The 24797-nt window shown below is 35.0% G+C and overlaps 1 protein-coding gene and 1 pseudogene across 1 annotated transcript in view; one reads left to right on the top strand and one right to left on the bottom strand.

Moving 5' to 3' along the window:
* TRAPPC11 (trafficking protein particle complex subunit 11) overlaps nucleotides 1-24797 on the bottom strand; it is a 47361-nt gene that overhangs the window by 10819 nt on the left and 11745 nt on the right. The window contains exons 7-25 of the mRNA XM_019666960.1: nucleotides 24483-24556; nucleotides 22671-22767; nucleotides 20926-21059; nucleotides 20131-20278; nucleotides 17923-18016; nucleotides 17118-17197; nucleotides 16945-17023; nucleotides 16809-16863; nucleotides 16344-16489; nucleotides 15863-15924; nucleotides 15610-15742; nucleotides 14894-15024; nucleotides 12167-12322; nucleotides 10480-10667; nucleotides 10213-10361; nucleotides 9917-10038; nucleotides 9301-9420; nucleotides 2821-2886; nucleotides 2556-2712 (exon numbers count right to left, since the gene is read on the bottom strand). Coding sequence (XP_019522505.1) covers nucleotides 2556-2712; nucleotides 2821-2886; nucleotides 9301-9420; nucleotides 9917-10038; nucleotides 10213-10361; nucleotides 10480-10667; nucleotides 12167-12322; nucleotides 14894-15024; nucleotides 15610-15742; nucleotides 15863-15924; nucleotides 16344-16489; nucleotides 16809-16863; nucleotides 16945-17023; nucleotides 17118-17197; nucleotides 17923-18016; nucleotides 20131-20278; nucleotides 20926-21059; nucleotides 22671-22767; nucleotides 24483-24556 — 2191 coding nt within the window. The remainder of the gene's footprint in view (nucleotides 1-2555; nucleotides 2713-2820; nucleotides 2887-9300; nucleotides 9421-9916; nucleotides 10039-10212; nucleotides 10362-10479; nucleotides 10668-12166; nucleotides 12323-14893; nucleotides 15025-15609; nucleotides 15743-15862; nucleotides 15925-16343; nucleotides 16490-16808; nucleotides 16864-16944; nucleotides 17024-17117; nucleotides 17198-17922; nucleotides 18017-20130; nucleotides 20279-20925; nucleotides 21060-22670; nucleotides 22768-24482; nucleotides 24557-24797) is intronic.
* Nucleotides 5828-8225, top strand: LOC109395691 (enhancer of rudimentary homolog pseudogene; annotated as a pseudogene).

Raw genomic sequence — 24797 nt, forward strand, 5'->3', positions numbered from 1 at the left:
CACATCATATATTGCCTCATTATTGCTTAATGTGGCTACCTACCTGTTATGCAAGGATACTTTCCTTTTGTCAATTTTATAATAAATCTCCTGATAAAGCTCATCTAAGCCAAGCCTTCCCTCCCCTTCAACACGTCACGGCCTGCAATGACCCTCCTCTGAATGGAAGCTGGCAACAGTGCCTATCTAATGCCAACTCTAACAACTCTATGAGTGAAACTTTGTAATAACATCAAAGTCCCTAAATACTTTTTTTTTTTGGTTCTCCAGTGAAAAAGATTGTGATAAATTAATAGTTATGATTGTGGGTAGATACCAGAAGTGAAAGGGAAAAAAGCTGGGTCAACGGGCCAGCTGAGTGGCACACTGGTTAAGAGCTGGCTTGGGACGCCAGAGAACCCTGGTTCGGATCCCACATGAGGGCCAATAACACTGCCCTCCACAGCTAAGATGCTGAACAACAACAGCTCAACCTGGAGCTGGGCTGCCGTGAGTCGCCGGCATCGTCGTAGGCTGCAGCCCCTGTGGCAGTGGGTTGCCATGGGCTACCGTGTGTAGCCAGCAGCCAGCATGAGCAGCCAGCAGCCGCAGTGAGCGGCCATCCAGAAGCCAGCTACTGATCTGCCTCGCCGGGGAAGAGCGCAATGATGGTGCCAACTTGGGCCAGTGCGGCAGCGTCCTCCACAACTGGACTGAGGAGCAAAAGGACAGCAACTTGTCTGTTCCCCATCTCCTAACTCCCCAGTGCTGTTCCCATCCCCCAATTCCATAATTTAAAAAATTCTAAAACAAAAAAGCTGGGTCAATCTTTACCTTAATTAACTACTTTTAAGTAATTTTTAAAGACTAAGAAATAATACTGTAGCCCAGTAAACAAAAAACACATCCATCTAGACCTCTTAAGATACTTTTTAAAAAACCTGGAACATTCGTATGAAATTCTTCCAAAGTCCTCCCTAATTCTAAGAAGTTAACTACAACGATCACAAACTTTCTTAACAATTAACACACTGAGGTCAAATATATAACCCAGGAAAGTTGTGGTTTTTAATGTGTCAAGCATAACTTTTTTAGTGCATCTGTGCTGATGTTTCTGGAGGTGGCAGACAGAATAGTGCCACCCCTGCACCCAAAATAGCCACATTCTAATTCACAGAACCTGTGACTGTTACCTTACATGGCAAAAAGGACTTTATAGATGTGATTAAGACAAGGATCTTAACATAGGGGGGTTATACTGGATTATTCAGTTGGGCCCAATGTAATCCCAAGAGTTATAAGAGAAAGAGGGGACAAGAGGAAGTCTGAGGAAATATGACAATGGAAGCAGAGGGCTCTGAAGACACTACACAGCTGGTTTTGAGGATGGAAGAAGGAGCCACAAGCCAAGTTATCCAAGTGGCCCCTAAAACTGTTGTTTTAAATCACTAACTGCAGTAATTTGTTATAGCAGCAATAGGAAACTAGTAATGGGAGACTCAAAGTAGACATTATCATTAAACTAACAAACATTTATTAAACAACTACTATAAGGCTGGCAATAAAAAGAAGAGGCTCTGAAGGAGCACAGTGTAGCAGGGGAGCCAGACAACAGACTGGGGAGCGTTGTAACAGTGGTGTGTACAAGACACCATGGAGTAAGACGGACGAGGGCTTAGCCCTGCTTGGCAGGAACGGAAGGTCCAAGCTTACCTGAGCCCTAAAGAGCCAACGAGAGTTCAACAGGTTGAAAAGGACGAGGGAGAGTTTTGGACAAAAGTAATAACATGTCCAAAAACAGATGGGGGTGATGCTTGCTGAACGTAAAACGTCTGGCTTGGCTGAAGTCTGGGAAAGGGCAAAAGGAAGTAGAGAGACTGGTGCAGAAGAAGCTGGAAAGGTAAGCTGACCCTCACTGGGAAGGGTCTCGAATGTCATGGAAGTCTTTAAAGTAGGAATAACAAATTCAGAACAGTTTTATGAGGGCTCAAACTCTGGCAGCAATATGAAAGGTAGACTAAGGGAGAGGAGGCCAAGAGGCAGCCAATGCACAGGCTATGTCTAAGGCCAGATGGGAAATGAGGACAGCAGTGAGAAAGAGACAAGACGCTGGGCTCAAGGGATGTGTAAAGGCAGAATCACCGCTTTACGCAAAACGACATATGATGAAACCAATTTTACCAGAGGCTAATTGCTATAAATAAGAGTTAAGTTCCTACGGCATCTCATCGATGTTATAACGAAACAACACTGAAACGATGTTATTCGAGGACCTGCTGTTATTATTTTATTTTCAAGTACATTTGTCAAAAAGTAACTTCCTTACAGTAGCAAAAATCTAATTTATAAAAATAAGCTATACTCAGACAAATGGTAAATTATCCTAAATCTATCTTAATCCTAAATGTATTTGCTTTTGTGAGCATACGTCTCAAGATCCCTTCCTTATCAAACAGTTAACTTTACACAGCTAACCTAACACACACACACACACACACACACACACACACACACACACACGAGCGCGCGCGCTTAACTGTCTTGTGCTAATTAAGTGGGATGAGCCACATTCTCACCTTTGTCCACCTGGGACTCTAGCTGATCCACTGGAGTCATAGAAGGAGCAAGCTGGAGCTCACTGGATACAATGGTGAGGGCCCAAGGTGAGGCGCTTAAAAGATCTGTCATCAGCAGAAAGGGGATGTCAGCATAGACCCTTTCCAGGTGCTCAAACTGTCACAAATGAAGACAAAAGGGCCATTAGGAACTACAGTAATCCACTTTATTTTATGCTAATTTCTGTAACTTAAGTCATTTCCAATATACTTCACAGTGACATACCTTTGTAGAAACAAATTTAACTGCAACATCAAATGGAAAGACGGTTTCTATTGTTACAGTTTCATCCTACAGGAAAATGTAAAAGGCACATTCAATGGCTTTTCTAAATCTTAACGATAAATAAAGTTTTAAAAATAGGCAGCATACAAAACACTATCTATTACTAACCAATAAATAATCCCAATTTATGTATTAAGAAGCTAGGATCTTACCCTTGGATGATATTTGTAAAAATCTATGTAGAAAGACAAGACTACTTTTTCCAATAAATTATCTGATGGTATTACAACAGCTCACACTACAAAGTGCTTTCTTACACGGTATTTTTCTCAGGATCGAATGAAAGTGGGAAGGGCAGGCACTGTCACCACTTTACAGCAGAGGAGTCAAAGGTTAAGGAAGATTTTAAGTGTTTGGTCTTAGGCCACAAAGCTAGTGGTGCTAACCAGAGAATCTGGATCTTCTTTCAAAGTCTGTACCTCACCTTAACTCAGGATGACTAAAATAATAGTAATGATAATAACAATAACGGATTCTGACACAGTGTTATAATCATTATACATGTATTATGTAATAATGCTCATAACACAAAGAAACAGATGCCATTATTACGCCATTTGAAGATAAAGTTGTCACATAGCTAGTAAGTGACCAAGGCAAAACTAAACCAAATCTGACCCTGGAGACTGTACTTTTAACCAACACGCTACCCTTCCTCTCTACAAGAGTCTGTTCAAAAAAACAGTGGGGTTATTATAACTCTGGAAACAAACAACATACCCTGTTAGTTGAGAAACCTTTAAAAAGGGTCATGTTGATTAAAAACTCAGGCTGTAATGCCAGATATGACCTAGATTTTAATCCTGGCCGGATACATACTTACTAGCTGTGTAGACCTTAGACATAGCGATGTGACCTTGGGAAAGTTATATGGTCTCTTTAAGTCTCTCAGTTTCATAATCCTCACAGGGTTGTTATGATAATTAGATAATGCACACAAAGCAGTTAGTGAAATGCCTCAATCATGTTTATTATTATACGTTTCAAATTATTTCCTCTTTTAATATCATTGAGCTAACTTTTAATTTTTTTATTGTTTTTGTTAGTTTCAGGTGTACAGAACAATGCAAGTTATCCTTTATACCTCTCACAAAGTAACAACCCCTGCCCCCATCCACTGCCCCCTCACCCCAGATATCATGCTTATCTATTACAATTCCATTGACTCCATTCCCACTCTCTACTCCATATCCCGTGACTATATGTATATATAATTATAGTTGACATACAATATTATTCAACATCAGCTTCAGAAATACAGTGTGGTGGTCAGGCCTCTACACCGTCTATGAAGTGGTCTCCCTAACAAGACATGAGTCCAACTGGTCCCCTAAAAAATATTTACAACATTATTGATTATATTCCCCAGACTGTCTTTTCTATCCCTGAGGCCATATTGTAATTACCAATTTGTATTGTCTCGTCCCTTCCCCTTCTCCTTCATCCCCACCCCCTCCCAACTAGTAACCCTCAGTTTTTCCTGTGTTTCTGAGACTATTTCTGTTTACATTTCTCATTTATTCAGTTTTTCAGATTCCACATAAAGTGAGATGATATGGTATTTGTCTTTCTCTGACTGACTTATTTCATTTAGCATAATATTCTCTAGTCCCATCCATAACGTTGCAAATGGTATGATTTCCTTCTTCTTTATAGCTGAGGGATAGATACTCCATTGTGTAAATGTACCATAGTTTCTTAATCCAGTCGTCTAACGATGGGCATTTTGGTTGTTTCCAAGTCTTAGCTTTTGTAAATAGCACTGCAATGAACATAGGTGTGCATATATTTTTTCGGATTAATGTCTTGGGTTTTTTTTGATAAATACCTAAGAGTGGAATTTCTGGGTCATAAGGTAGTTCCATTTCCAGTTTTTGGAGATACCTCCATACTGATTTCAATAGTGGCTGCACCAGTCTACAGTCCCACCAACAGTGCACCGGGGTTCCTTTTACCCCACAACCTCGCCAGCATTTGTTGTTTGTTGATTTATTGATGATAGCCATTCTGACTGGGGTAAGGTGGTATCTCATTGTGGTTTTTATTTGCATTTCCCTAATGCTAAGTGAAGTTGAACATTTGTTCATATGCCTGTTGGCCATCTGTATGTCCTCTTTAGAGAAATGTCTTTTCGTATCCTCTGCCCATTTTTTAATAGGGTGTTTGTTTTTGGTGTTGAGTTACATGAGCGTTTTATATATTTTGGATATTAATCCCTTATCAGATATATCGTTGACAAATATCTTCTCCCATTCAGTAGGCTTCCTTTTTGTTTTATTTATGGTTTCTTTTGTTGTGAAAAAACTTTTAAGTTTGATGTAGTCCCATATATTCATTTTTTCTTTTACTTCCCTAGCCCGCAGGGATATATCAGTAAAAATATTGCTCAGGGTAATGTCTGCAAATTTAGACCCTATATTTCCTTCTAGGAGTTTTATGGTCTCAGGTCTTATATTTAAGTCTTTCATCCATTTTGAATTTGTTCTTGTATACGGCGTAAGGAGGTGGTCCAGTTTCATTTTTTTGCATGTGTCAGTCCAATTTTCCCAGCACCATTTATTAAATAGATTATTTTTATCCCAATGTAAATTCTTGCTTCCCTTGTCATAGACTAACTGCCCGTATATGCCTGGATTTAATTCTGGGCTCTCTATTCTGTTCCATTGATCTATGTGCCTGTTTTTATGCCAGTACCATACTGTTTTGATTACTGTAGCCTTGTAGTACATTCTAATGTCTGGAAGCATGATCCCCCCAACTTTGTTCTTATTTCTCAGGATTGCCATGGCTATTCGGGGTCTTTTTTGGTTCCATATAAATTTTAGGATTACATTTTCTATTTCTGTGAAAAATGTCCTAGGTAGTTTGATAGGACTTGCATTGAATCTATATATTGCTTTAGGCAATATGGACATTTTAACTATATTAATTCTTCCTATCCGTGAGCATGGAAGGTTTTTCCATTTGTTTGTATCTTCTTTTATTTCTTTCTTCAGTGTCTTATAGTTTTTATAGTTCTTGAAGCGATTGTAAAAGGAATTATTTTCTTAATTTCTCCTTCCAATAGTTTATTATTGGTATATACAAATGCAACTGATTTCTGAGTATTGATTTTGTATCCTGCTACCTTACTGAATTAGTCTATTAGTTCCAATAGTTTTTTGATGGAGTCTTTGGGGTCCTCTATATATAGTATCATGTCATCTGCGTATAATGACAATTTTACTTCCTCCTTGCCGATGTGGATGCCTTTTATTTCTTTTTCTTGTCTGATTGCTGTGGCTAGAACTTCCAGGACTATGCTGAATAAAAGTGGAGAAAGTAGACAGCCTTGTCTTGTTCCTGATCTTAAAGGGAATGGTTTTAGCTTTTCCCCGTTGAGTATGATGTTAGCTGTGGGTTTATCATATATGGCCTTTATGGTGTTGAGATATGATCCCCCTATTCCCACTTTGCTAAGAGTTTTTATCATAAATGGCTGCTGTATTTTGTCAAATGCTTTTTCTGCATCTACTGATATGACCATATGATTTTGATTTTGATTTTTGTTGATGTTGCGCGAGCTAACTTTTTTAAAGTATAATAGGTGGGGATTGGCTGCTGGCAGCATTGTGGCTAAGCTCGTGCCGCGGCTGTGTCAGCGGCGGCTGCAGCAAAAACATTTGGTGCGTTATCTCACACCATTTTGCTGGTACAGCCCTCCAAGAGGCCAGAAGAAAGTATTTACGCTGACTATGAATCTGGGAATGAATGAGGGAAGGCGTCTGTAAAATGTATGAAGAACATCTGAAGAGAATGAATCCCAACAGCCCCTCTATCACATATGATATCAGCCAGTTGTTTGATTTTATTGATGATCTGGCAATTCACCTGCCTTGTTTACCAAGCTGATACCCAGACATACCAGCCTTATAACAAAGACTGGATTAAAGAGAAGATTGACGTGCTCCTTCGTCGGCAGGCCCAACAGGCTGGGAAATAGTTGTGTTAGTAGCAATAAGGGGATGGGGTAGGGGGGTTTGGAATACAGGTGTGTACAGCGTGCTGTAGTGGAAGTTCTGTATTACAGTAATCCTGTTTCCACTGTGATATACTCTAGCCAGGATCGAATATGTTAGGTGAAATGTGAGGATCTGGTTCAATCTGAAAGCCTCATCACCCCCTTTTTTTTTTCCTTAAACATTTTTATGATTATTTAGATGGAAGTTGTTCTTTGTCAGTTAATGTTGGTTCCATTCCTTCAAAAACTGTTCATGCCTGCTTTATAACATTCACTGTACTAACCCTTCAAGTTGGAGTCGGGGGAGGTGACAGTTTAGTTATGTCCTCAAGATAAGGTCTTCGTGAAAAACAAATACATGTTCTTTCGTTAAAAAAAAAAATAGTATAATAGGTAGGATATATGACATTCTTATTAGTGGTGGGAAAAAAATGGTTAGTGGTGGGAAAAAAGTATACAATGATTCCATGTGTCAAAGCCCAGGGCCTCAATATTTACCTACAGAAAAGATCTATGGAAATGAAAGAGCAACTCAATGATTAGCTCAGACTTGGCCAACTTTTAACTTCCACATGGCCTGCAATGCACACTGACGTACAGGTAAAAATGAGATTTAATCCAGTGAAGGGAAAGAATTTACATGTAAATTTCAAAAAAGGTCTTCCAAATAACATGGAAGACATTCCATGAGAACAGAGCTTCTTGGTGAAATGATTTTTAAAGATAATCGCTAGAACCTTTTGAGAAAATTCTCAATACAAATTAGCAAATTAAATGCTGTGCTAAGTCCTGTTGAAGTAAAAATACCTGTTTAACAGCTTTTAATCCAGTCTTTTCCAAACATATTTGACCAATTAATTCTTTCATGTGTAACATCTATTTCTATTCCTCAGAATTTGTGTCCCTTGAAAGTACATCTTGAGAATGGACTGGCTGAGAAGAGTAAACATATTCTTCTCTAAAAAAGTGATATGTACCTCCATAATATCACATCTTGAGGAGAGGAGAAAATTGTTAAAGATATAGCAGTACACTGTCTTAGCTTGATTCCAGGATAGCTATTAGGTAATAAACAATTATTTTAAAAGGGTACATTCTAAGTCTACCATAAGCTTCATTATCAGAGGTAGAAATGATATCCAAGGTTTAGGATTCTAAAGCTGCATAGAACTTTAATATTCCTATTTTACAGATGAGGAAATTGAGTCCAAAAGAAGTTACATGGCTGAGTTCCCAAGTTAGGAGGCATTGATCAGATTAGCACCCTTAGTTCCTAATTCACCATTCAGGATTCTTTTTCTTTTTTTTTTTTTAAGAGGGCAGAGTCACTGGCCCTCACATGTGGGATACGAACCGGGGCCCTGTGGCATCCCAAGCCAGTTCTTAACCTTCGCGCCACTCGGCTGGCCCTCAGGGTTCTTTTTATTACACCAGGTTAGGTGAAATTTTTGACAGTATATTCCATGTCTTCCTCCCTCCCACTTGGGAAATACAGTAATACCTTGGTTTGCAAGCGTAATTCGTTCCAGAAACAAACTCCTCGTATTGCAAGACATCGCTCGTTTACCAAGTTAAAATGTATTAGAAATGTTTGCTCATCTTGTGGAACACTCGCAAACCAAGTTACTCACAATCCAAGGTTTTACTGTACTCCTAATTCTATTAGGATGGTTTTGCCTCCCAGTCACTAATAGAATAGGCCATGGCCCAGACTGTGCAGTAACTAAACTATAAATCCCCAACTTCCTTTGTTGGGTTGAAGACCCAAGTCCTAAGAAAAGGCTGAGACAACAGGGCTGACAGGACTAAGATATTAAATATCATAATTTCGTATTAATAAAAGAGGATACAAGCATTACATACAATATGGTTAAATCTATATAAAAACATGCCCCCTCCCAAAATCTCTATGAAGAGAAAAGAGACCAATAAGAAATACATCAGTTAACAGCAGCTGCCTCTGAGCTATTTATTGGACTATGAGTGCAACAGCTTTCCTATTTTCACTCTCTTCTATGTACACTTAGCAAGATCAATTCATTTTAAAAGAAAAAAATATTTCATAAAGGGATACCTCCTTTCCTCCAAAACCTTCAACATATAAGGCAATTTACAGATTTTATCTAATGTGTGATTTTTATCAATAAGCAGAGCTTTAGAGTCTCAAGACTTTTTGCATGAGATCTCAAACCTGTTGATTCTCTATACAAAGAGCCATGTAGGCCAATTTTCTAATGTTTGAGCAATGAATACCTTATTATATTGTTCAAAATAAACATAAATGATTAAAAAAAACACAGATGTTTAATTAAAATTTGTAATACACTACAAGCACCTAACTGCTTATTTTACAGGTAAACTATACAATAGGGCATACTCCACAAATGATGCTTTCTGAAGTAACTACGAAAAAAACATACCTTATGACATTTGCAAACAATTTCTTTTTCTTCAATAGTTGTATTGATCAGGTAAGAAACATACACGAGAAACATTCTTGAACCCACTGTTCCACAGCGAATGTATAACATTTTCTCCAGCTGTAACAAAATAAAAGTATTTTAACTTAAATACTTTCAATTTACTGTTACAGAGATTTCCTCCTGATATGTATTCTAGGATAACGTTCCTACCTTTTAGAGTTTACTGTATCAATGACTAAATTCTTGAATGCTTTTTATAGGCTATTCCTGACATAGCGTAAGAGTGGAATCATTACTCTTCCATCTTTTTTAATTATCATTCTCAACTTCCCAATAATTCTGTGTGTTTGGTTTGAAAATAGAAGTTGACTGAAAAGTTATTCCACTAAGTTCATTATTTTATAGGCAACTAACTCCCTATTAGGGTCATCTGCTTTAAAATGCCTTGTATAAAAACCGCTTAAAACATCTTACACATTTAAATATATAAAATGTATATCAAATGTGCAATAGTTAAATCACTCTTTTAGTCTCAGGAAATGCTGTTAAAATCCTCTAGAACTCACTACATATTTAAAACTACAAGCTAACAATCATTTCTGACCAAGTTTACCTGTTCCCCTGGATGTAAGTCTCCAACAGGAATGTCGGTGAGTAAAGCCGGGCAGGACTCATCGCACAGTTCTGTTCCATGAAGGGTCACCTGAGTTTTCTGAGTTAAATTGGCATCCTGTCCTAAAGTGTAATATTGATGTTTTAAAATACAGACTTCAAATGTTATCCTAACAATCGATGCTGTATAAAAAACACTATATCATAGCTATATTTTAAACAAACTTCCTAGAGTTGACACCACTTGTGTTTTTTATGTCGGATTAATACAGATCAAATTTTAAAAGGAATGTTTACCTGGCTTTAAACCAGCAGTGAGCTTCACGTCTCTGATTTGGGTCTTTTCGTGAGACTGAATAGTCACAAGCAAACAATACATTTCATTAGTCAGGGCAGGAGGGTCATGTCGCAGATGTACAGAAATGTTTGGAACTCTGGAAATGATCCTTTGGGGGAAAAAAACATAGCTAAGTAATTGGTGATTTTAAAAAACAAATTATTCAAACAAAGTGTTTCAAAGAAGTAAGATGACCTTTCACAATCTGCCTAGCAAGGCTGACTTACATTGTGCTTGCCTGAATGGTGACACTGTCCCAGTGAACCTCATTGTCCGGGAGCTTGGGTCGCCTTTTAAAAGAGCGCGAGGCCTGTAACGCTTCTTGGGAAGAAGCAGCATCTCCCCCTCCTCCCTGCCAGTTTAAAACCACACATCTTCCCGTCTCATGGCCCAGAACCAGGTCCACAGAGGTAATCTAAAACAAAAAGGTCTGTCAGAAATGCCAGCTCATTCTTATTTGTCGCCATCCCCCCTTAACAAACCACAGCATAGATTGCTTGTCTACAGAGTTCATCTAGAAACCCAGAAGCCAGAACACCCGCTGTAGGAGTCTCATCCTGGCCATCTATTAGCTGGGACATTGGCTAATACAGCATGCTGGGTTTCAACTTCTTCACCTTCAAACAGAGATAATAAACTGCCTTTCTAGCTAAGACACTGACTATGCAATACTGTTATGATTTGAGCACCTGGCATAGCGCCTGAATAACAGATGTTCAATTAGTGGCTGCTGAGTGAAATAAATGAGAATGTTTTGATAAACATTAACATACTCATAACCTAATTCCTAATTCCACACACTTCTCTTGAAGGCACTTATAATATTAGCAATGAAATTCTTTACTAATAAGTGTCCTTTTCAACTAAATCCATTAACAAATGTACTCAAAATAGTATTATCAATTGTGATTTACATCTGCTAGGGTTCCTTAGGTACCTTGTAAAAAATAAAATATGTAATTAGGGATTTAGTCAAAATCATGAAGAAATGCTTTTTAATGAATAACCAAAAAACTCTGGGTATTGGTTAATAAAAAAAAATCAATAGATTCACAGAAATCTATGGGAATATTGACAGTACAGTCTTATGTTTCTATCTTAGAAAGTGGTCCCAAGTTTATATTAGCCAACAATTCACATTCAAGCCATGATAAACAGGCACTTATTGAGTGCTTACTACATAATAATCACTTACTCACCACTCCAAGCAATTTACATTAACTGATTTAATTCTCATGAAACACTAAGTGGTAGGTACTATTATTATCCCCATTTTACAGATCAATAAACTAAGACACACAGAGGTTAACAAACTGCCCAGGGCCACAAGCTAGTTAAGTAAGCTGGAGAGTTGGAATTTAAACCCACATAGTTTGCCTCCAGAATTTATTATACTCAATAAAAATATTATTTCCATCAAATATTTCTAAAAGGCATTTTAATTATCTTCATTAAGTGAATCCTTCAAAACATATAGCCATTTTTTTCTTTAAAAAAAGGTGAAGATGTTGCAATCAGCAACATCTAATCATCAAAATGATATAGATCTTTAGACTGAATTATGTTGTATTATACAAAATATAACTGCTATATTATACAACATATTTTGTCTAAAATTCCTTAAGCGATTATGTTGCCATTAAAAAAAATCAGGTTGGTCTTATGTACTAACAGAAAATGATGCCTAATATACACTATTAAGTGAAAAAAGCCAACTACTGAATACTATGTATATTATATTCTTAATGAAAGAAAACCTACTAAACCACTATAAAAAATGGTTTCCCATGGAAAGTCCAAGTGGAAGGTTTTCATTTTTTACTTAAATAAATTTCTGTATTGTTTGAAATTCTTCCTGACATACACACATACTTTTATCATTTAAAACACTTTTAAACAAATTTCATAACTAACCTCAATTTTCTTTCCCACGTCTTCAGTTTTTGCAATAAATTTAAATAAAAACTTTCTTGTTTTACCAGGAACTAAGCACATCTTTCCCTGAGTCAAATTTTCTAAAACTTCACTTGCTTTGGATGCTTCTTGGATTACACAGAACTGGTTGTATTCCTGAAAAAGAGGTTAGCAAAGGTCACAGTTTATAAACATCAAATGCCAAATGATTTGGAGCTTAAGTTTCACTCCATTGAAACTGCAGCATTATGAAGAGTTGCTAGTAAAAAGTATTTTTTTATGCCAAATGGAGGCACTTATCATCCACTCACTTCTGCCACAAGAGAGACACAACTCACTACACACAACTACACACCAGATGATTTCTGAAAACATTTAAGACATCCCTTTCCTGGAGAGAGAAACAAAAATTTATTCTTTGTTGCATTGGACACTATCATTTTCTTTTCGTAAAGAGCTTCCTTTTTACTTGGCTTCCGTGACACTAGAGTTATCTCTTGTTTCTCAGCCTCCTTGACTACTTTCTGCTTTTCCTTCAAAGGGCTTTTTCCTTCTTCTTGTCCGCAGAATTCAGAGGTTCCATCTGTTTCTGTTCTTGGCCTTCAGTTCTTTTCTCCTTATGTTCACTTCACCGCAAAGTTTATCCATGTCTACCTACTCTGTACCTCTTTGCTACTATTTCCCACATGAAATAGTTCTAATTCTGTTCTATTTCTGTAGCCAAAAGCTCATATCCACAATTGTCTAGAGGATAATTCTACTACCACTTCAAATTCAGCATGTCCCAAACTAAATGTTTATCTATCTTCCCAGAGAGCACACAGAACAAAGACATCTTTCGTGAATCAACAGAGACATCTTTCGTGAATATATCTATGGATTCACCATTCCCATTAAGTCAATAGCAGCAAGAACTTTCCAAGATCCATCTTCTAGCCCAACAGATAAATTATCCTCACAGAAAATTCTTATATAGTTAAGTGTTATACTTTCCCTCTAATGTTCATATCTATTCCATGCTTTTGAAACCTAAGAACTTGCTATTTTTTTCTTGTGGTTTGTATCTTGAATTAGAAATAACATATATTCAGAATATAATCTAACTTTAAAAACTAATTGCTTGAGGTGGCCGGTTAGCTCAGGCTCATAATACCAAGGTTGCTGGTTCGATTCCCATATGGGCCAAGGAGCTGCGCCCTCCACAACTAGGCTGAAGCAACTACTTGACTTGAAGCTGATGGGTCCTGGAAAAACATACTGTTCCCCAGTAAAATTTCTAAAAAAAACCTAATTGCTTTACATTCTATTTTAATATCTTTATTAGTTTTTAATTACAGAAGTAGTCAATGTTTGTTGTTTTTAAAAAAGGGGAAAAGTGGAATAGCAGGATAATTTACCAAATAATTACACAGACAAAAGTGACAAGTACTATGAATGGTTGTGTGAACCTGGTTAAGTCTAATCAACGAGAGGAGGGAAGCCAATCAAAGCAGAAAAAACAAACTACTACTTTTTTAATAGTAAAAAAAAAAAACTATTAAAACAGATAACACTTTCTTTACCCTTCCTTTACCACCATCCAATAAATAAACAGATAGATAGACAGGACACAAATAAATGAATAAATCAATCTTAAAAGACTTCTACTTACTGGCCTAGCTCTGCTTAACTCTTCAAGTTCCTTTAAGCCACCCAGCCTAACTTCCAACGAATCCCCACTGCTGACTCCTCTTCTGTCATGAGGCTGCTGTCTTCACTTGCCCATAAACACAGAACGTGCGCGCCTGCTTCCATTCATTGTTTTCTCATTGCCAAACATGTCCTCTGCCTCTCATCTTTTTATATCTACCTTAATTCTATTTTCAGTCTTGAAATTGCCTTCCTTTCCTTTGGCCTGCCTACTGTAACTGTATTTCTAGCCTGCACCACATAATTTGGTCCTCGAGGCAAACTGTGAGTCATTCCTGGCCCTTGCTCCCAGAATGCTTATATTTTAATGGGGCTGACATATGCTCAACTTCTCCAGGTTCATCATGATGCTCAGAATATTGTAATGCTCAATAAATGCTTTCTGGTTAAAGGCTCAATACTTTCTGATTGACCAGAAGGTAATTAATTATCTATTAAGTGAGCTTATAACTGAAACAGTTGGGACATAATTGAGTACTTGACTTCATCACACTACAAAAGTGTTCAAATGTAGGAAGTATAGTATGATCTCAATTCTGTAGAAAAAAGTCTAGACTATTCAAATCTAGAATAAGTCTAGACTAGTCAAGGAGTTAATAGTGATGAGCCCTGGGGAATGGGAATGGAAGAATGTACATTTATTTTTCACGTTATAACCATTTCACTTCAATTTCTTTAGCATCAAACACATAATAATCTTATAATAAACTAGTATCAATGCTAGATTGTAAAACAAATGATTTTGAAAATTATATTTATTCTGAATATATCTTACTTGAAATTCAAGTTATATATTACAAAAAAATACATAGACAAAGTTCTTAGATTTTATAAGCATGGAGTAAAAACAAAAATTAAAGTAGGAAAGTATAAAACTTGAATTTCTGATACAGAAGTTGAGAACTATAAATACATCAATTTTTAATTTGTTAGTACGAAATCCTTAAGATCTAACATTTACTAAGCTCATTTTATCTAATTTAACATAAGCTACAATAAGGTACACATGTGGTAAAGACACAGTAAAGCTACCATTACCTGATTATTAAAGCTCACACATAGCTTAGAAAACCGAATGGGATGTGGACAATCAGCCTTCAGATAAATATCAAACTGCACAGGAACATCCACATGAAAGCTTGGGGCGTGAAACTTGGCTTTGCATTGAACTAGAAATAAAACAAAAAGGGCTGAGTCACACACTATCATGCACTCTAGACCCACACACATTCTTCTCTGATCCAAATTTACTCTTCAGAAAGGACACATCTGCCATAGATAGTCTTCCTGACTTCTGCACTTAAACAGACATAAATGTAGCTCACTTTTTAAAAACAAACCACACTTAAATAAAGTATAGCTCCAAAATCATCTTTAATTTTAAAAACATAGTTGTTCCTGAAATGTAACTGACACAGAATTTTATAGGAAAAATTGTTGTTATTTTTAACTTATTTCAAAATATTTGCCTAGACATTAAAGCGTTTATAAACCTTCTAAATAACTATTTTTTAAATGCATTTCAAATAACATCTGAATCACGAATGAAAAAAGTAAATCTTAAGACATAAACTAAGTATTTAAAATTCTGATTGTTATAAGTCAAGGGGAGAAAGAAAAAAAATCACAGTTTATCTATAAAATGACTGTACTCTGAAAATTTTAGATTTTCATAGTTATTATTCTGCATCTATTCATTTTGTAGGAATAAGGATGATTTCCCTGAAATAACCCTGGAGATGTTGGCTACCCACCAAATGGCACAAAGTCCTGTACTCCTATTGTGAAAACATTGCTGCCGGCCAGAGAAATCCGGTCTGCCCACAGCTTCTGAGCAGTTTTCACAGCTAAGGGATCACAGTCAGGTTCAGGATCAGGACTTTCATTCTGCACCAACACAGAGTTAGACATTCTTTTAGCTAGTTATAAAAACAATACGTACACAGAGACACAGATCTAGGTAAACATATCCCTAGAACATATTTTATATAAAGAATTCCAACCTACCATTAAAACATTTATGAGGTTCTTTTCTATCCGAGATTTCTGGTCATCTTTCAGAGTTGAAGCTAATATAAAGAAAAAAAAAACCAGAAATATAAGACAGGCAACCTCACTTAAGGTATTAAAATATTGTAGAATAAATATCTCTTCTAAGATGGCTAAGAACAAATCTAGAAGATTGACAGATAGCACAGCTTTCTAAAAGTTAGCCCAAACACTTTATATACTTGTATTTGAATTCCATGTGAAAAATTATTTTATGCCGTATTTTAAAAAGGCAGAAGAATTTTGTTCTCAGCTACAAGACCCTCAACTATTACAAGTTCCATGAAAGTATAAATCCCTTCAGTTAGCAAAGTGACGTGCACACAGTATAAGTACTACCAAATATTTGAGACTGAATTATTCTTCCAATTTTAAGAAGCTTCAAAGATGCTGAATAATTTTAAAGATTCAGAATTTTACTGAAAGAACATCAAGTCACCTCTTCCAAGGAGTTCTAGGGAATAAGTAATGTAATCTTTTAACTGAGCCATGAGGTAGGAACACTTCAGAGCTGTAGTCAGTACAGATGTGAGTAGAGTCCACCATCCTTCACTCCGATAATCACACATCACATAATCCAGCAACCTAGGAGAGCATAAGACAGACTGAAACAGCTTCACAAGAAAGGGTTTGAAGAGTTCTGAGAGAAAATAAAAGTGCTTTACTCATTTTTATTTAAGCCTCAGAAAATCTTATGGAAACAGTTTAACAGGAATTTTCACATTTAGCTAATGTGAAATTAGCTTGAAAATGATTGTACCAATAGGTAGTACTTGAAAGAAATATCACAGAAATGGGAGTTTAACAGAAGTAGAAATAAGTATGGAAATAATAAATACAACACAAATTTCTATTCTGTAAGTAATCAGAATACTTGTAAAAATAAAAAGTGAATAAGACTCACTTCAAAGCTTTGGTATAATCCTTTGCGTAGTAGTATTCCTCTCCCATTTGAACCACTATAAAGGAAAAATATTTTATGTATGTAATTTAAAATTATTCAAAGTCTCATGAAATTGTGGCATGTTATGGATACATACTTAGATGACTTTTCATTCTTGGACATTTATACTTCTTAAATTGTGCAACAGCATTGCTCAGAAGAGTTATTATTATTTCCTGTTAGAAAAGATAAAGTGTGAAACAATCCAATAAAAAAATCTATGTTTTCTGTGAAAACTGTAAAAATAGTTTATATTAAAAAAAAACTTACGGAGTGAACAACATTTCTCTCCTTCAGCTGAATGGCAAGAATTCCTACCTTCTCTTTTTCAGGATCAGAAAGATCAAAACCTGCATAAGATAAGTTACAACCCATTTTAGATAGCTCATTTAACTTAAAATCTACATGAACAGTGGGTGTGTACACTCCTTGAATCCTTTAATATAATGTATTTTAAATTCTTCAGCACGCTAGAATTTTAAAGATTCTAAGCAACAGCTTCCTTAGTATGGAAACTTCTCTGTGATCTCTGTTCTGAAAAGAACATCACTGAGCTCAACATTCTTTAGCCAGGTGGAATCCACCCCCACAATAATACCAACATCATCTCCTGGAGTGAATTAAAGTGAATAATTTTTTAACACTTAAGGTTCAATTGCAACAGAAACTGCTCAAATTAAATGAAGTGGGTATCAAAAACAAAAAAGATTCAGAGAAATTATTTCTAAGGTGATACAAGTTAATGCTGTTTTAAAATGTCAAATAAGTCATTAAAGTTAACTGGAATTAAAAAGTTTAAATAGGCCAGAGCAGCTTATTAATTGTGTTAAGATAACAGCTGCCCAAATGTTTTAATCAGATCCACATCTTTAATTACTAGTTATTCTGAGATGTAATTATACAAACAAAACATCCTAGAAAATAAAGAACTGAAAATCTTCTAAAAAATGTTTTAAAAGCACCCATTTCTACATCAATATAATTTGTTATGCCTAACGCAGCCAATGGAAAAATTATGATAGCAATCTTTGCCTTTTGAGGTTGAGGAAAAAGGGAAGAGGGAAAAATTATTTACTCAGTATTCCTTGTCGCCATGGTCTTTGTCCATAAAAGTCAAGAACGCCTGTTTGTGTTTCTAAGGGATCAGGATTGGGATACGTTACAGAAGCCTGTAAATTAAAACACAACCCTAAGTAACAGAGTTCACATAACCCATCCCAAACCAACTCTCCCTCAGTCTTTGATAGAATAAAGTTTTCATAAAAACAAATACCAAACACATTCAAATATCAAAACTGTGAATATTTTAACATAAATTAAAATGTTAAAACTAAACTAAAATGTTTCATTTCATATTTGGTTGGTCTCATAAAAATTAAACTGAATAAATCAACCTGATTCTGACAAATGATTTCATAGTACAGCAAGTGCTCGAACAAAGTAATTTCATTCAGCATCATTTCATTATAACACTGATGAGATGCTGTAGGAACTTAACTTTTGTTTATATCAATTAGTCTATGGTAAAACTGGTTTCATTATACATCGTTTAGCTTAAACGTTAAGTGAGAGCTTACTGTAACTAACTTCTTTACATTTTCTTACCTTTGTTATAATACACCAGTAAGAATATACTATAAATCATGCTTGATGTTTATTCCTATGTATAAGTACTTTTTGTGCAAATGAAAATAATGTTATAAGAAGTTTTAAAACTAAAACACTATTTTCCTTGTTTATCACTAGTGTTTAAGCCCTGGTGTGGGTAAGGGAGGGACACTTTTGGCACAAGAATTTACAAATTTACACTGTTTTATATTTTTTTATAACGTTTCCCCCTGAAACCAAAATATGTATAATACAAGTAAGCTATTGAAAACTGCAGAAAACATCCAAAATTAAAAGGATAAAAATGTAAATTACCTATAAACCTACTACCACAGTTAACAATGTATACATTATTCTTCCGGACTTTCTATGCAAATATTTGTTATCAACTGAAATAATTTTTCACCTTGCTTTTTAAATTTATATGTATTCTGGAACATTTCACAAAACCATTAAATATTCTTCTAAAACATTAATTTTTATGGCTGCCTGCTGTTCCACATTTTAACAAACTCACTATAGTTGTTTTATTTCTATTTTACATTACAATTAATAAATCTGTCAGAACAACTTTGTAAATAAATCTTAGCACTTATCTCCTAGGATCTCTTATCTGCTTTAGGCTTCCTGAAAATGAAATTCTGGGTCAAAAGATATGCATGATTTGCAGGCTTCTCACATTATTTGACAGAAATATTATTTTACGTTCCACCCAATGATATTTGTTAATGCCCATTTCCTCAAGTCTTTATAAAACCTAGTTTTAATCACTTTTTGAAGTATTGTGTTCAAATTATAATACACCAAACTTTAAAAAAAAATATATATATATCATGCAATAAAGTTATAAATCATATTCAAATAACATGGTAGAAAATAGTCTAATTACATCATGATTTAAGGGAAAAAATTCATACATTTAAAGTACTAATACATAAACTGCTTTTGTGACAGTTTTTTAAGTAGTACTGTTGATAATATTCACCTACCTTCAGAGAAGAAAGCTGCAGATTTTAAATGAAAATAAACTGATATAACTATATGAATATAAATGTAATTATATATATATATATATATATATATATATATATATATATATATATATATACACACACACCATGTTCTGATTTGAAAGGTGCTTATGGGGAAACTGGTATCTAAATATAATCATTCAAGAGAAAGGCAAAACATCAAGTTTAAGAAACTATGCAATTAACATGCCTCAAACAGATTCTTAAGAGTTTTCCACAGAGAAAAAAACCCCAGGAGGAGGCATAAGTCCAAAGTTATCCTTTCTGGTGGATCAAAATAAAGCACATGCCTTCAGTTTCCTTCAAACTCCTATAGACATGGTCACAGAAGCAAAACATTGGATTCACAGTGTGACACGGACTAAAGCATGGCTTTTATTTTAAAGTAACTTTCTCTTCTCTAAATCACTTAGTTACAATCGTAAATCAGTTCTTCAAAGAAAAAACTTCTGCTTAATTCACAGGTGAAAATGGAGTAATCAGGCTAAAACCGAAAATAATCACAATTTCTGAAAATGTAAGATAAAAACTGATTATACTCAAAGACTTGGAAAAAATTACCAACACCAACCACTCTTATCTTCTTTCAAGAGAAGATAAATCAGCTTCCTAAATGCCAGATAACATGGGAGTCGATAACTTACCTCATGGTTACAGAGGGCTTGTGCAAGCTGTTTCCGCTCCTGGGCATAGTTAGCTGCCTGCTGGTAATAGAAACCAGGATTCTGAGTCTGAATAGCTGTCAACCCTAACTTAATAGCTTCATCAAATAAATCTCCAAAGGCCTGGAATCTTAAAGAAAAAAAAAAATCAAGAAATCAAAGAATGAAAAAGAAAAAAGAAAGAAAAGGCTTACTTCTATAATTATTCATCCTAGAAGCATACCTGAACAGATTGTATTAAAATAATGCTAGTGATGGAACTATAAATTGGTGGGATTTTTGTGTAAATACTAATACATACTAATTATAGGTTACAGATAAATTCTGCATTTAAGTCAGCTCTTCTGTGCTAGCAAGTCTTTATAAATATACCACCAAACTAGATGTTAACATAGTTCCCACCACTCAAATACATCCATGTTTCTGTAATTAATTTCATTTTAGCAATTTTTAAAAACCAGCCCCACACAGCAAGTTCCAAGTCAGCAGGGATTTTATTTTGTTCACTGCTACATTCTCAGTACCTAGACACATGGCAGAAGATCAATAAACACATGTTGAATGAAACAGATGGTACCAGATGAATTAACTGATTTCCATTAGGGAACTATGAATCAATTTCTACTATTACTGGAAACATACGTTAGATCATTAAAAACCCACTTACTGACAAAAGTCTTAGTTCAATTTTGAACCAAGATCCACATTAGTTCCATCCCTCCAAATCCCAAGTATTTTTTTTTTAAATCATTCTAAAAGTGTGATTTTAAAACATACTGTTTAGACATCCAGGCAGCATGCTCAAACGACAACTCTGAACTTCCGATTTTTTTCTTACACAAGTCGATGTGTTTTCGGAACTGAGCAATTGCATCCAATGGAGTGTTGTGCTGAAAACACAGCCTACAGATCTGCAAAATGTAAATTCAACCCCAAAGTAAAAAAGAAAATCAAAGTCAAAAGGCACAGTTATTTAAAAAAGGGTACAATTTGGGACTAACTTTAAAGACTAGGAAGTTTCCTTCTCTGAAGTTCTTTATAAAATTGATTTTCTCTATCAGAATGGTTATGCTAAAACCAGAGGTTATGTCCCTTTCATAAATGAAATACGTTATTTAATATTTGTACTAAACTTATTCTACACCTTAGAAAAGCCTTTTAAAAGTATAGAATAGAATAAAAATATATACCTAATGAAGAACATTAAGATGGGCGAAAATAAAATATCGCCAAAGGTAACAGAGAAAGAACAGATTAACTTTCAGTTGTAGAATAGTCAGAAAGCTAAAGACTTTCTGTAGCACAATTAGAACACAGTAGCTTCCATATCAAATAAGGATTACAAAAATTCTTGAAAACTTTTGGTCAGGGATGCTATTTCAAAACAGTAATAATTTATGTGTATGTAGCGTAAAAGAAAAACAGAAGAAACAAAGCCTAAATTTATTTCTATATGCTTACACAAGTTTTAATTTTATTTTGTAGGTACAAAGGAATACATGAAAAGCCTCTCATCTATCTCTCTCACTCAGCTATCCAACTTCCCTTTCCAGAGGCAACCAACACATTTATATATAAACTATTATTTTTATATAAATAGCATCTCACTAAATATGCTGCTTTGTGCCTTGGTTTTTTCATCTAACAAGGTATCTTGGATCTCATTCCATATCAATATATGGAGTTGCCTCATTCTTACTAGTTGTATAATATCCCATTATTGGAGTTACATTTATATTAACCAGTCACTTCTTGCTGGGTTATTTCCAATCTTTTCCTATTACAAGATGCAATAAATGCCCTCATATATGTTATTTGCAAGTCTTAGCACATGGGTCACATAAATTTCTTGAAATGAAATTGCTAGTTCAAAGGGAATATCCATTTTAAATTTGTATAGTCATTGCAAAAGTATTCTCTATAGAAGCTGGACCAATTTACACTTACAGAAACAATGAATTCAAGTGCCCATCTGCCCTCACATCACCAACCCAGTGCCAGCCATCTTTAAAAGATGAGTGTGGAAAAACTAAAAGCTAAACAAAGAACCCTCACTTGCCTTCTGGGGGCATCCATTTCTACCATATACAATCTTAAAATGTGTAAAATGTGTAAATAACATGTATAAAAGTTTCCTCTAAGGTGAAGAGACACCTATCCTATGGCTGTGCCATTAAACCAAGAAAGCCTTACATAATTCTAATATGTTGTACCTTTTAATATTCAATAATATAAGCAGCTTTCTTCTCACTTCTTCCTGCTCCCATTTAAAAACAAACAAAAGACCTTCCTAAAGGAGTAAAACTGCTCTAAATGAGAACTCTGACACTTATAAACTCAAAACCAAGCATTATAATTAGGCTGCTAAGTACCAGGTATCCTTGAGATAAAAGACATAAAAGAAAAGGGCATAATTCATGAAATACTTTTCAAAGCAAGCAACTAATTTCGATTTTCAAATTTTAAAATAATAATCTGATATTTAAAAACAAATTTTCTTTATATGGAAGTAGAACTATTACCTTGTAGTTTATAAATCCTGCCATAGTCTTAATTTCCAGAATATTAGTTTCATGGGCTCTCAATTCATGTACAAGATTATAGGCAGTCCTATAATTCCTAATATAAACATGGGGAAGGTGGTTAATTATAAGTTAATTTTAAGAAAAGGTTAGTAAGAACAAAATTATTAGAAATAACAGGTGATACTGACTCAATATTTCTTAGTACTCAACATCTCAATAACATATACGTATTAATCTCTGATTTCCTGAAAAATGATATATCGATTAATATGTATGAGCAGATTCAATGATTTTTCACTAAGAACAGTACCATCATGTGCACATTGTTCCGTCATTAAGATCTGTCAATAACCGATAGAAAATAAGTTGAAAAACAAAAGTAAACAATTGTCCAGAATTACATTTAAAAATTAGCATTCTGTTAAAAAAATAAGTATTTCTTACAAGGATCATAATGAGCTTCTCACACAAATAGAAACTGTACTAGCTAAGAAGGTGCTATCAAAACAGCACAGGTCAACAGCTTTTAAACTCAAGTAGCTCTATAAGTTCAGTGAAGATCACTGGTCTTGAGTCCAGACTGGAGGGGGGGAATGTCCTTAGGGCAGCTGGTGCTACAGAAGAGAATGTGTGAGAAAGGAGAGCCTGGTAGAGCCTAGCCTGAACACGGAAGGTAATGAGGAAATCTCAACTGTCTTCTCCAAAGGAAATGTTCACTGCTAACTTCTCCAGATAAAATTTTCTTTCCAGAAATATTTTTTAACAGAACTGGAAGTGAAAGTTTTTAACTAATACCATGGATTAAAAACAAACAAAAACCAAACTACATTAAAGCCAGCTATATTATATGAAGTTGTTGAGATTTAAAGAACAATATTTGGTGCTCTGCACCTTAATAATAACAAAAAGAGGTTTCGGCAATATTCCTCTGAATAGACATTTTTAATTATTTCACTAATTCTCTCCCCTGTACACTTAGCTAGCCTCTCCTCTATTTCAGGATATGTTGCTGTTTTCTCATCCCTTTGTTGTTTGTTTTTTTTTTTTTTTAGCTGAGCCATCCTGCTACCTGTTGGCAGCTCAGCGGCTGCTCAGCTCGGGCTGGACTCGAACCGCTGTTGCTCAGAGCTCAAACTCTTGAGCGAGCTCTTAACCAACTGAGCCACTCGACCGGCCCTCTCATCCCTTTGTTAAACTGCCACAGTCAATCTTCAAAAATTGAGATAAAGCTAGACAGAGATCATGCTTTATTAACTTCTGCTTAGTTAAAAGCACAGGAATAAAATGCTTAACCACTGCCAACATATTTGCAACTACTCACCAAAGCTCTAGGCAGAGGCCTTGAATGGGAAAGGATGCTATTGATAGACATTATAAACTAAAAACCAAATTTCATTAAAAATAAAATCATAGTTGAATAAAGTAAATGCACTACACACCTTAAGAAATTCATAGTCTGATAATGTGTAATGTGCATTTAACTTTGGAAACAGTCTTAACATGAGGATTTTACTAAATATACAAATAAGAAGTAGTCAATGGGAAAATTTAATATTATGTGTCACTAAATCATAAAAATTAAAGTAGACGAGCAAGTCTTATCTATGAAATGGACTTCCAACAACTGATTTTTTTTAAATCCCAAAATATTATAGTCCATTCATCTCGAGACAAACTAAATACTACGTACCTGAATCTAAGCCAACAAAAACATTTTAAAGTTTGGTTGAGATTCAGAAATTGCCATTAACATTTTATTGTTAACACAAAGATAAGAAAAATTTAGTTTGACAACTGTTAGAAACTTACTTCAAAGCATTTTGTGTATCTTGTTTCAACTCACTGAAGAAAGCTATTTTGAACTGATGTCTAACAAATAAAAGCTGAAAAACAGAATACACAAAAAAATCATTATTACAAATATTCTCTTTAAAGTGTAAAAACTGTAATAATGTTAAGGGGAGACATAAAAAGTATGCAAGAAAATATTCAAAATTAAAGTTTAAGAATTATTCCAATAAATAAGTACAGTTAAAAAGACCATGAAAATATATCTTGAAGAACTTTAAGGGCAAAGAGTACAATAACTAGCTTTTAAGTGCTTTAAAAGCACTGACACCATTT

This window comes from Hipposideros armiger, unplaced genomic scaffold (assembly GCF_001890085.2).
Source record: "Hipposideros armiger isolate ML-2016 unplaced genomic scaffold, ASM189008v1 scaffold_481, whole genome shotgun sequence".
Classification (NCBI taxonomy): domain Eukaryota; kingdom Metazoa; phylum Chordata; class Mammalia; order Chiroptera; family Hipposideridae; genus Hipposideros; species Hipposideros armiger.